This window comes from Xiphophorus couchianus, chromosome 5 (genome assembly GCF_001444195.1).
Source record: "Xiphophorus couchianus chromosome 5, X_couchianus-1.0, whole genome shotgun sequence".
NCBI lineage: Eukaryota > Metazoa > Chordata > Actinopteri > Cyprinodontiformes > Poeciliidae > Xiphophorus > Xiphophorus couchianus.
In genome coordinates this window covers 28,639,415-28,652,138 of record NC_040232.1, presented here as the reverse complement: position 1 = coordinate 28,652,138, position 12,724 = coordinate 28,639,415, and the positions used below count along the sequence as shown (strand labels likewise).

General features: G+C 38.1%; 1 protein-coding gene across 1 annotated transcript; it reads left to right on the top strand.

Moving 5' to 3' along the window:
• The first annotated feature begins 4,292 nt into the window (after positions 1-4,292).
• On the top strand, positions 4,293-11,753 carry LOC114144096 (germ cell-specific gene 1-like protein). Its single transcript, XM_028016580.1, has 5 exons — positions 4,293-5,770; positions 7,642-7,689; positions 10,122-10,274; positions 10,435-10,546; positions 11,232-11,753. Exons 1-5 carry the CDS (start codon positions 5,494-5,496, stop codon positions 11,524-11,526), a joined length of 885 nt encoding a protein of 294 aa, XP_027872381.1. The 5' UTR covers positions 4,293-5,493; the 3' UTR covers positions 11,527-11,753.
• Positions 11,754-12,724: the final 971 nt, after the last annotated feature.

Here is a 12,724-nt window from a genome sequence, read left to right as displayed (position 1 = left end):
AGGCATCTGTCAGGATATGTGTGAGAAACGGCTTTACTCTGTCGGGTATTAGTGAAAATACGAAGGATTGCGTGAGCAAAATAAAGAGATGCATATAGCATGTTGTCACAACAGTGGGTGACATGTCCTCTGTGCAGATTGGAGGCAACAGCTATCCCCAAACAATCGCCCGCCTACTCCCTTACCCCCTACAACTCCATCATTCATCACCCTAGATGTAAAGACACACGACCACAATGATAAAACCACTCAGTCAACGTCTACTGTCACTGTAAGCTGATTTTAGAGCAGACAGTATGATTTCGAGGATCAGTGAATAGCAGATTACACAGACTAATCCTAAGGGGCAACGTGTTAAGAGGCAAATTCTACTCTTATCAGCTTTGAGCAGAAGTTGCCCCTAAAATACAAATGAAGTCTGTGTCTTTCATGAGCCCAGAGTTTAATGTGCCTCACTCTGAAGCTGCACACACGTTTGAGGTATCAAAGGGGAAATCAATCGACGCACTGCGACAGCAATTAATCCCATCTGACATTGATACTCATGCACAACGCAGCCAGGATACGTTTATGCACTTTTCAATTTGCAGCCGAGCTGCTGCAGGGGATTTGAGGCCGCACTGCACATGGATCTGATGTGATCTCATGAAGAGGAAATAAATGCATCTTTGTTTAATCTCTGCATTTACATGCTTGGCCTTCTTCATGCATGTCAAAGCTACGGCTTCGCGTGCTTAGAGATTTAGAAACGTTAAACTTTCCGTCTTTTTTTTTCTCTCTCTCTCTCTGTCTCTCTCTCTCTCTCTCAGTTCCAGACTTAGGAAAAACTGCAAGGAAATGTGTCATCACTTTATCAACTAAAAAAATAAAAATAAATCTAAGGGATCAGTTGAAATCCAACAGCCACAGAAATCTATTTTGGGTTCTGGCGCCTGTTACTTATGTAAGATTTCAGTGTGAAATATGTTGCTCTTCTTATATAAATGATCAGATGTTGCTATTAATAGTATGATTCTGTTGCAGTTTCTTATTTGGAGTGCAGGAGGTAAAACTGTTGAAATGCAAGTAACTTTACAACAGTAAAAGTTTGTTTTCACATTGAACTGAATTCAAAAGAGTATCTGAAGGGCCACAATACAATAAAAGGTGAGCAAATAAAAATATACATGACTATTTAAATAAAACTGGAAGTGAATATATTAAATGAATTAAATATAACTAATTTGAAGTATTAAATAACTGAATGACAAATATGTCATTTATTAAAAACAGAAAGTACTAACGTTGAAAATATAGTATGAAAATATATATAATATAATGTTTTGAATTAACTGCAGGTAAATAAAAATGTATAATACATATGTAGATTAGGTTCCAATGAGAACCATTATGCCACATGGATCCAAGATTACAAAGCAAAATTAAATCTGTGCAAAAAAGATTTAACAAGTCAAGTTTATACTTTTATGGCCAAAAAAACCTTTTCAAACACTTGATTCTTCTGGAAGCAATGTTTCTGTGAAGCCTCTAAATTTTCCCCCCCCAAACTTTGTGAATGTAAAAATATAATCTAGAAAAGAAATATCAAAGTCAATCTTAATCTTAGTTTTTGTAGCTTTAGTCAATAAAACACTTGATTTGTAATTTGCACTTTTCCTCCCCTTTTTAGTACTTTGAAATGATTTCTGAATGCATTTCTCTGCTGTGTCTGTGACGTGTGCATGACCTTACTTTATCTGGTTTCTTTTTCTTTTACAGGATCAGTGAGCGTATCTGCGTTTATTACACCACACTGCGGGAAACGACTTCAACTGTGTCAACTGGAGAGCTGGGATTAACTTCCTGTTATTGCCAGAAACCCAGGAGACAACCTTTGACCACCCACATGGACGTCATAAGCGGTGTTTATCAGAGAGCGGCCAAGTCATCGGTCTTCCATCGTACTGCTGATATGGCATGAGGCTCTTGTCAGCTGGTGGCAGCGCCTACTGGGTCACTTAAAGAGACAAACTTGAAGTAGCAGAGTCCATGTTCTAACTGTGCTGGTCTGAAATATACCGATTCATAGAGTGCCTTCCAAACTTAGTAGCACCCCTGGTAAAGATCTATTAAATACCGTGATATAAGATCGTATTTATTGTTGTGGCATAATTTCACACAAAACAGTTTGTAACAGTCACTGGTTCCCCTTTTGTTCATACTTTGTACATTGACAATGGGAGAGCCTTCTCCATTTGCAAATTTTCATTGACTATACATAGAAAAGACAACATGGCTTTGTGTAAACGACATGAGATTGTGGTCGCAAAGTCAAAGGACGATAATGTCCAAAGAAAAATGCCTGTTTAAGTTTAAATGGGATTAAGAGGTGGATTTGAGAGTTTGGCTGTCAGCATCTTGGTTTAGGCTAAATTTGGGCATGTTTATTTCAAAAAAATTTTCTGGAATTAAAAAAAAGACAAAAACAGGAAAACCTTAGATTACCAGAAATCGATCTCCATCTACGTACATATACTTGGGGGCTTGTTCTTCTTCCATAGCATTTCACAACGTTGTGGCACACAGAGAGTGAGATCTTTGGCCAATCCTCTTATAGTCCTGGTTTCTCTTTCATGCTGTCTTCTCTGCAGCCCAGCCCATAGGCTAAAGCGTTCAGCTCTGGAAACTGAGAGAAAGGTTGATTTTTTTTTTTTATTTGAGCAGATGTTAGTGACCATTATCCCACTAAAAGACCTAATGACGACCTATTTAAGTTTACTGGCAGAGATCAGCAGGATTTTATTTAAAATCTCTCCATATTTTAAAGAGTTTATTACGCCATCACTACTAATAAACCTTCCAGGGTCGTTGAAAAAGACCCAGAGCATCACAGATCCCACACCATACCTAGAATGAGCCTGAGGCTCTTTTTTGCATATTCATTCTTTTGTTATGGAGTAGATCCGCATGGAGTGCTAGCTGCAAAATTTTAAGTAAAATCTTTAAAATGACTAATTAAATAATAAATAAAGCAATCTCTGTCTGATTTGCAAGTTTTGTATTATTGAGTTCCATTTAAAACACATTTTAAAAATATATATATTAAACTTAATGCCTAAATGGAAAAACAAAAAATCTTCTAATGTTGTGACTCATTTTAGGCGTAACTGTATTTATTTGGTGACATTTATTGCTGGTCTGAAAGCAATAAAACTATAAAACTATTATATTAGTCAATTTATACTGATGGGGGTGCATTAATAAAAATCCTAAATACTACCAGTATCACTGGCAGCTTGTTCTTCAGTATTTGCAGCACCTTAGCTGACAGTCCTGACCTGATTTATGAGTTTTCATCAAGGCGTTGGAGCAAGAATTAGCCTCTGGGGTTAAAGAAGTTGGCATACTGCTGAGGTAACTCGCATGTTAGACCTGTCTGACGACCCAGTTTAGATTGGGGTTATAAATACCAGCTTAACTGATTTCTATCTTCACCTTTTGCTGCAGCAGACTTCACACTGAAAATCAGCAGGTCTCCTTCAGTTTAGCCTGCAGGAAACAAACGGACACTGCACAGATTCTCCCACTGAACAACAGTGCACAGGTCAACTTCTCCGAAAATACTCAGAAATTAAGCTCAGTTCAAGGAGAAAAAGTTTAAAGGCTTTCTGTGGGGGATTTAAAAATAATTAGTGTGCAAGGATTTTAATAGGTTTAGTTAATGCCACAGAGTCATGAGAGTGGACTGCTTATGCACATTCTTGAACATTGTATAATTGGGAATCACTAAAAAGTCAAAGTGTAGCATTTTTAATTTGGTCTTGCCGAGTCTTATATTTTAATTCACAGTGAATACCTGCTTCAGATTCATTTCCCTTAAGCCTTTCTCCTCCCTTATCGTCCTCCTCCTTATCTTCTCTCTCTGTCCTGGTCCGTCTTTCTCTGGTCGGATTCTAATTTCCCTTCATTCTTGTCAGTTTGGGATTAGGCTGATGTTATCTATAGGCAAACACACATCTGCCCTGGGATTAATTACCACCGACTATTGTGCTCATGATTACATTCACTTTGAAAGAACTGGATGGACGACTCCACCAGTAAGATGTTACAAGTTTTGACTGCTTTATTTTAAAAAAGTAGACAAAATGTACACATCTCCAACATTCATGAGAAAGGATTTTTCCCACTACAAATTTTTCTGTTTGTGCTTCATTTTTTACTAAATGTTTATGTAAGACAATGATTAACAAGATTAATCAGAGTGAAGGCAAAAATCTGTTTTCAAGTGATTTTATTTGATATGATAACAAATCTATCCAAACCAGTCTGGACATGTTGAATCACACATTCACGCAAACCAGAAACTTCCAACTTTTGTTAAAAGAGACCAAAGTGGGTGCAATCCTGTCTCATTTTAAACTGGTTCTTGGCTTCAGATCTATTATCAGTTTTATTTCACAGAGCACCCTGAGTACATCATCTCCAACTTGATAGTACTGGCACCATCATACTGTGGGAATGCTTTTCAAAGAATGACAAGGGAGGCCGGTCCGAATTGATGGGAAGATGAATCGTCCCATCGTCCCAGCTCTTCACATGGTAACCCAGGAAACAAAACCTGTTCAAGAAAAAAACAAAACAAAAAGCTGCGCTTTTGGAGAAGGTTCACCTCCAGCAGGACAATGACATCGACCTTGTAGTTGTAGTGAAATGTTTAGAAACAAAGTATATTGATGTGCTAGAGTGGCCAAGTCAAAGCCCAGACCTGCCCAGACTGATTTGGTAATCAGTGGCAAGACTTTCTAATACGACTCAGCTTGAACCTTTTTGGAAAAAGGAATAGGGAAGAAAAATCAGTAGAGCATAAATATAGATAGAGCTCCAAAGTCTTGCTGCTATAACAGCATCTAAAGGTGGCTTTGCAAAAACCATTTAACATTTCCGCTTTGTCATCAGGAAAAAATAGTAATTAAGTTGATAAAATGGTAAAACCATGATGACTTCTGTTATTACGCATTGCACAGACAACGTTCATAAAATAAAATAAAATAAAATAAAATAAAATAAAATAAAAAGGGAACCATGTCTTGTGAGCTACATGGTGGTTCGTTGTATCTGGTCTCGCTCTGATAATCGCCTGCATTTGGCAAGCAGTTTGTGATGGATTGAGGGAGAGGAAGGTCCTAATGACAGCGGCAGCCAGAGGAGAGCACGAGGAGAAAATCCCACACTGATGCAAACGAGCATCAAATCCTCTGACAACGTGACGTCCGAGCAGGCTCGTGGTGAAACGCGTGTGAATTAGGTGGAAATGAATCACTTTGTCTCCTGTCTGAGCTCCTTGTTGGAGATGTAGCCTGTCCGTGGACAGTATTTGGCAACTTTCCGGGTGTCCAATGGGACCCTCTTCTCACCTGGTGCGCTCGTGCGTCTCTTCCACCTCGCACCCATGAACTTCTGGGTCCCGCGCGCGCCGCTGACGCTGCTGAGGCTCGTGCATCCCTCACGCGGACAATGAAGACGAGGACCCTCCTGTCGGTCAGCCTGAACTTCTTCGCCCTGTTCTTCGCCATCACTGCCTTCGTCACCACTTACTGGTGCGTGGGGACGCAGCGGGTGCCCAAGCCCAAATGCAGCAAGCTGCGGACGCACCAGTGCATAGACTACGGAGTGAACGAAACGGACCCCAACAAGGTGGTGTACAGCTGGGAGACCGGGGATGACAGGTTCCTGTTCCGACAGTTTCACACCGGCATTTGGTTCTCGTGCGAGGAGAACATCCACGATGAAAGTAAGAGCAGGTCTGTGTGTGGGGCTGTGTGGACGTTGAATAAATCACTCCGGCATGATGAAGAAAACTGAGTTTGATTCTGGAAAGTTGAAAAGTATTTTAGAATGCATATTTTTGTATCTTCAGTCATGTCATAACTTTACATATTTATGAATTGATTTATTTTATGTGGGTATATTGTTATAGAAAGTTCTTGTTAAGTACTTTTCAGAATTTAAAAGCCTGTCTGAAAATCCCGTGTTTAATTTAATGTTCAAATTTTGAGCGCTTTTTACGTTCTATAAAATATTTATTTATTGCTGTTTAGCTCTATTTTAGTATCACAATTACGTTATTTTCGCACCCTAGCTGTTTTTAAAGCCATCACATGCTTTCTAAACTGTAAACTCCTTGAGCCCGTCTGTACTAAATATCCATTAAGTTTTTTTTTTGTTTGTTTTGCACTTATCTGATTTTTCAGTCTATAAATGCAATTTATTTTATTAGATATTGAAAAAAAGTGTAAAGAAGTTAAAGTTATGTATTAGTCTTCTTTGTAGTTGTTGACCAAACCAATAATAGTGCTTTTGTGATATCCTAGACACTGTAGAAAATTTAAAAAGTCAAAATTATGGTAAAATACTGTGAGCTGGGGTTGCCAGAAATGTACTGCAAAAAAGGGGAATCCGTCCAAGACAAAATTGTTTATTGGTTTGTTCATCTTAGCTGCACTGTAGAAAATATGCTTTTTCCCAGAAAGTCACAGGAGGAAAGAATATTGCACTATACTGTTATATATTGTAAAAACTAACATTGCCTGTAGCTTTGTATGGTTAAAAAACATTTATAATATAGTAATTTTTCCAGTAATCTATTGTTAATGGAACAGTAAAGGGATAAATCCTGGTATGATAAATAATTTTTAAAACATGGCAAACCATATTAAAGTCTGTTATTTTACAATAAATTACAACATTATATTTTGACCAGTTGCATTTCACTTTAAATTCCTGGCCAGAACAACCACCAGTGTTGTACCACTTAAAACACAGTAAGTGTTTTGGCATGAAGTTGCACATGTAAGTTTTATTTATTTAGTTAGTTATGCTGACCTTTTATAGACACGTAAAGCAAACCTATTTGACAGCTAAAAAATAATTCTGAAAGAGCGAGACTTTTTGATGTCTGGCCGGAAAGGAGCTGTTTCATGTCTTTGCCGACATGTTTTCATCTGAGCAGCTCAAGTTAATGAGGATTATGTAACTCGGGGTCTTGATGAGTTTTTCCTCAAAACAGCTGTTGCCGCCCACCTGATTAAACTGTTCCACTTACAACAAATCCAGCGACATGCGAGGCCTGATTGATGACAGAAGGAATCTACCCAGATATACGTGCAGAAATCCGTGGTGTCAGAGGTCTTTTCTCTATCCTGTTTGTTGAACTGCCACAGGGATGTCACAGTTTTGAACATCTGTGATTGGTTTTACACTGCCTGTACTTTTCTGAACCAGATTGAGCAGCTCTGCCAGCACACCATCTGGTGACACTGAATGGGAGGTCAGAGAAGGACCATCTCTGTCATATGTCTTATCTTCCACATGGAGTTTATTCCTTCTTGAACTTATGAACTGTGATTATTTTTGTTTTTTTTTTACTTAAGACTTTACCAGATCACACTCTCAGCTGATCTTGTCAACTCAACCTGGACTGAAACCAGGAGTTAAAGAGGCATTAAAGGCTTGACTAAAATCTGCAATGTTTTTGTTTGTGATCTTGAGGTGGTTTTCTTTGAATTTTCTCATTTATCGAATCTCAATCATGTCTGCATGTGGAAAATGTTCCTACAACACACAGTGCCGTCATTACAGTACGTTTTTCTTTCTGCCTTGAAGGTGAAAGATGCCGAAGTTTCATCGATTTAGCTCCTGCATCAGAGAAAGGTGACTATCTGCTCATGCTATAAAAAGTATTTTCTGTCTTTGCTGTTTTTTGTTGCACTTAAGTGCTTCAGATCATCAAACACAATTGAATATAATATAATTGAAATAACCTGAGCAAATTCAAAGTGCAGTTGTCAAGTGATGATTTTAATTAATAATGGACAAAAACTATCCAAACCAATCTAACTCTGTGTATGAAAAAAATCACCTCCAGTGTTAAATGAACTGTGATCAACTAAATTTGGGGGTTTAGTTTCAAAGGCTACATTCAGACTTGATCACTCTCAGACCTGCAGATATATTAGTCTGTAAGAAGGTTTGGAGACTCCAGTAATAACAATGCTGCTCATTATTGTCACCAAAGGAGGAAAACATGGAACAATGGTGAACCTTTGCAGGAGTCGTTTGCCTGCCAGATTAACTCTGTTTTAGTTAATCGACGACTCATCCAAGAACACAGAACAACATTTAAGGCTCTGCAGTCGACACTTGCATTGATTAGAGTGGCTAGAGTTCATGTTTAAACCACATGAAAGAGACTGGGGGTTGGAAAGATTTAAGCTATCTGACCAAAATAAACACAAAAGTTAAACTCACTTTTCCCAGAAAACATTGTGGTGATCCTCAAGACTTTTTAGAAGATATTCTGGACACTGACAGAATATTTACTGGTGACAGTCGAACATGATGGTGGTAGGGTGATGTATTTTTAATAATTCTCTCATACCAAGCAATAACATAACTTGATGTCCGACCATCAACTTTTGGCCTTACGGTCAAGCTCAAAATTTGATTGATGATCTGTGGCTGGATCTTAAACAGACCATTTATGATCAAAAACCCTCCTGACCTTTTCACATGGAGCCTGTACATTTTGGTTTGGATGTTTTTACCAAGATACGAAATGAAATCAGAATTTATAAGCTTTTGTAACTTTTTGTATTTACTCAGGTTTTCTTGGCTGCTGATTTTCTTTTTATCTGAAATATTAAATATTAAATGAAGAGAGCATTTTGCATGAATTTATTTGCTTCCAACTGAAGCAGTTACACTTTCCACCAACTAGCAAGAGTTACTAAAGACTTATATTGTATAATGAGCTTAGACAATGAGCACAGAATAAATCCCACTAGTTTTCTACCTGGAACAGAGTTAAGTTGGATTTATAATTCCCAGTTAAGTGTTGACTTTCATTGTAACTGTAATGCTACAAGTCTTTAGACAAATATCTTGTAGGTTATGGTTCAAACTGGAAGGCAAAATGCTAAAAATTAAATGAAATGTCCTGTAAAAATGGCAGAATTGTTTTTTTCTTTTTCTTTTATTCCTATTTACTTCATAATGTCATGTTGCTAAGCAGCCTTGTCGCAGAGTTAAAACGTGTGTGTGGCAAAATTTTCTGGTGAAATAAGAATTTAAAGATTTTTTTTCTCAATATATGAAGATAGAGGAAGGCGCTGAAATATTTTATAAACTGTCCTCGAGCCAAAAATGATCTGACATATAAAAACTCAATATAGTCATGTGATACTTTAGAGAGAGGTAAGCATTCTCCCCTATGGACACTAGGGGTTGCTATTGAGACAACTGAATTGTGCTGGGAGGATTTATGCTATAGGTTTAAAAGCAGAGTTGCAGTCATGTTGGTTAATGGGTTATCTTCGATCAACTGGTGACAATTATTAAGAAAATGTGGTTGGAAATATGGTTTTGTGTGTAAGCTCGTTTATCCAAATATTGCATCTAATTAATCTAATTTTTATAGCAAGAAATCCATTTTTTTTAATGTGAGTTTATATTTGAATTCAAATGTTTTCCCCCTGCTGGCAGCAATAAATCCTTATGATCTGAAAGCGGTCATTCCCTTAAACCTTTGGTAAAAATGTGAACAATTCAAAATATTATCTGTATTTATCTATGTTGCAATCATATTTAATGATGTTCTCATTCTCAATATACAAATAAGAAAAAATTTTATATAGTCTTTCTCAGACCTGCAGATGTATTAGTCTGCAGGTCTAATACCTGCAGACTAGCAGGTAAAAGATCTAGCATTTAGGAGGCCCCTGATAGTTTGGAGGCCCTGAACATAATCATAGGGCCTTGGGCAGGCTCTGTTTTAAATAATGGTGAGTTCACACGATTTTGGGATATTTAACATATTTCCTTTCTCTACCAGAGTAACATACCAAGCATTAAAATCATCAGCAGTCTGACATTATATTTTGATCTTCATATGTTGTCAAAAAGCTGATCGTATTTTCCAGATTCTTCATACGGCTGAAAAAGGACTCAGTCGCACTCAACCTCTACAGCTTAGAAATTGGTTGAGGTTTGGTGTTAATTTTAATGTTTTTTTTTGTTTTTTTTTACAGTTTTAATCATGAGTATTTTACTGAATTGTACTTGGTAATTACATTTTTTTTTTACAGGAATGCTGTGGCTATCTGTGGTTTCTGAGATGTTGTACATTTTGCTGCTGATGGTGGGCTTCAGCCTCATGTGCATGGAGCTGGTCCACTCCAGCAACGTAATTGATGGGCTCAAGCTCAACGCCTTTGCTGCTGTCTTCACGGTGCTCTCAGGTACTTTCAGCTGTTTATGATCAATTAAAATGTAAAACTCTACATTTAAGTATTCAAATGCTTTTCTGGAAACAAATGATCCCATGTCTGAGAAGTTCGGTACCTTTTTTGACTGTGACATAAACCACAGGTCTGACAGTGGCTATATATTTGATCTCAGGTCTTCTTGGCATGGTGGCTCATGTGATGTACACGCAGGTCTTCCAGGTCACGGTCAGCCATGGTCCACCTGACTGGAGACCCTACAACTGGGATTATGGGTGGTCTTTCTGGTAAGATGCTGCAGCTCCACACCAGAAAACAAGTTTTTTATTTAAAGGTCCTCGCAATCTAAGTTAACAGGAAGTAAATCTATACCTTTCTCTAGCATTACTGTTTTCATTTGAGGTCAAGATGTCTTATGGCAGGATTAAGCTTTGGTGTCTAAAGCCCCACTGCAGACATGATCACAATTATGTAAAAGGATAATAAATCTTCTGCTATGCATTATAGACAGTATGTGTTTAATGCAGATGCAAACAGACATTTTTCATAATGCCGTATAAAAAGACAGCTTTTTTCCTCTCACTTTATGGCTTTGAGTCAGACTGAACTTTTGTTGTTTTATGGCATTTGAAATTTGTCGTGATCTGTGAGTGCTTGTGCTTTTGAGAACAAAAACACAAGCAATTCAAAGCAAAATTTTTGGATTATTTTGCTTTGTTTATTATTGCCATCACGATTAGTCAAAGGATCACTTTCAAAAGCTTAGTGAATTCTAGTGTAGTGCCATGACAGGACATCACCTCTGTAAAATCCAGCCACAAGTTTTCTGGCTACTAAACTGTGTTTTAGCTGCACTTTTTTGTAGCGAGAGTATAGTATATTCTAGTTTTCTTTCTCGTAAATTTAACTTCTTTCACAGCAGAATAAAAACACTTCATTTTTTACAAAACAAACTCTTGTTTTTTTTATCAGCTTGGCATGGGCATCTTTCACCTGCTGTATGGGCGCATCAGTCACCACCCTCAACTCCTACACGAAGACTGTTATCGAGTTCAGACACAAGCGCAAGACTTTTGAGCAGACCATCCGGGAGGAGAACGCACGGGAGGCGTACGGATACTTCCGGGACAACTCCTTGCACTCCATTTCTAAATCTGTGGACGTTTACTCCAGTCAGTCTCTAAAAAGCGGCAGGAGGACTCCTGTACCTACCACCTCATTGGACTTTGTCGACCTCGCAGCATCTCTTGGGGAGGAACAATGCTGATGTGTTATTGTTGTATTCTACTGTGAGGCTTGTGGGTTTGCTCTTCAACATTGCCTTAAGTGAAGCAGATCAGGTGGCTTCAAGTCACACTTGATTCAAGTTGGGAAATAAACTGGCGAAAAAAATGGACAACTCCTGAGATCCATGGATGTACATGTATTTTATTTTTCTTTTTTTGTGAAACTGAATATATTGTAACATATAAAGAAATGTTGAGTTCACCCATACAGGTGGATTGGAGTGAGTGTCTTTCTGTTTCTCACAGCCCTGGACTGGGCCAGATTGAAAGACCAGAACAACCAATAGGCCTAATTGGGTTTGTTAATGTGGTGAATAAAACACACGTTTATTGAAACCAGTGCTTATTCAACATTTATCATTTGAAGTTTCAGAATAGTTGTAGGCCATCTACCGCTATCAGGATACCAAGGTTTTAAAAACATGGAGTTCCAAGATGGTTTTCTATCATGCTGTGGATAGAAATATGGCACATAGAGTAACTGAGCTGATGAAGTAACCTTGGCCATGCACACTGGCTGTCAGCTGGCTGAAAGAAGGTTTCTTTGTTTTTCATCACTCATCATTTTGTTCTACGGGTCGTTTTTATGTCAAGTTTGAATGTTCTCTCCATACACCCCTGCATCCTCCCAGTCAAAAAAGTCTTTCTATGCGGTAACTTCTCTCCCTGAGCTGCCTTCAGTGTGAGTGTGTGCATGAGGATGGTTGTCTGTCTTGTTGATCTCTGTGTTGGACGAGCAATGTCTCACTCCTTATTCACTGGAGGTATGCACCAACGACTCTGCAATAAGTAAGCAGGTAAAATAAATACATGGATAGATTTTTAATATTTAGTTACCAAAAAAATCCTTTTTTAAAAGCTTTTTCTTCAGCTCTTGTGACCTTTATTGGATAGTGATCCAACAGCAAATTGGGTTGTGTGACATGCAGCAAAGGTCAGTGGGCCGGGACTCGGACCCGTGACGGTTGCTTCAAAGACTGAGGCCACTCAATACGGGTCATACACGCTCTCCCTGTGCTGTCACTGTGCCACATAGTTGTCAAAAACGTTTAAATAAAACTGGAGAAACTCTAAATCATAAGGGTTTTTCTGCAGCATCGAAAGCAAAGATATAACAAATCTAAAAGCTAAACCACATCTCTGAAAAAAGCAGGGCTTATAGAATGCTCCACATCAACA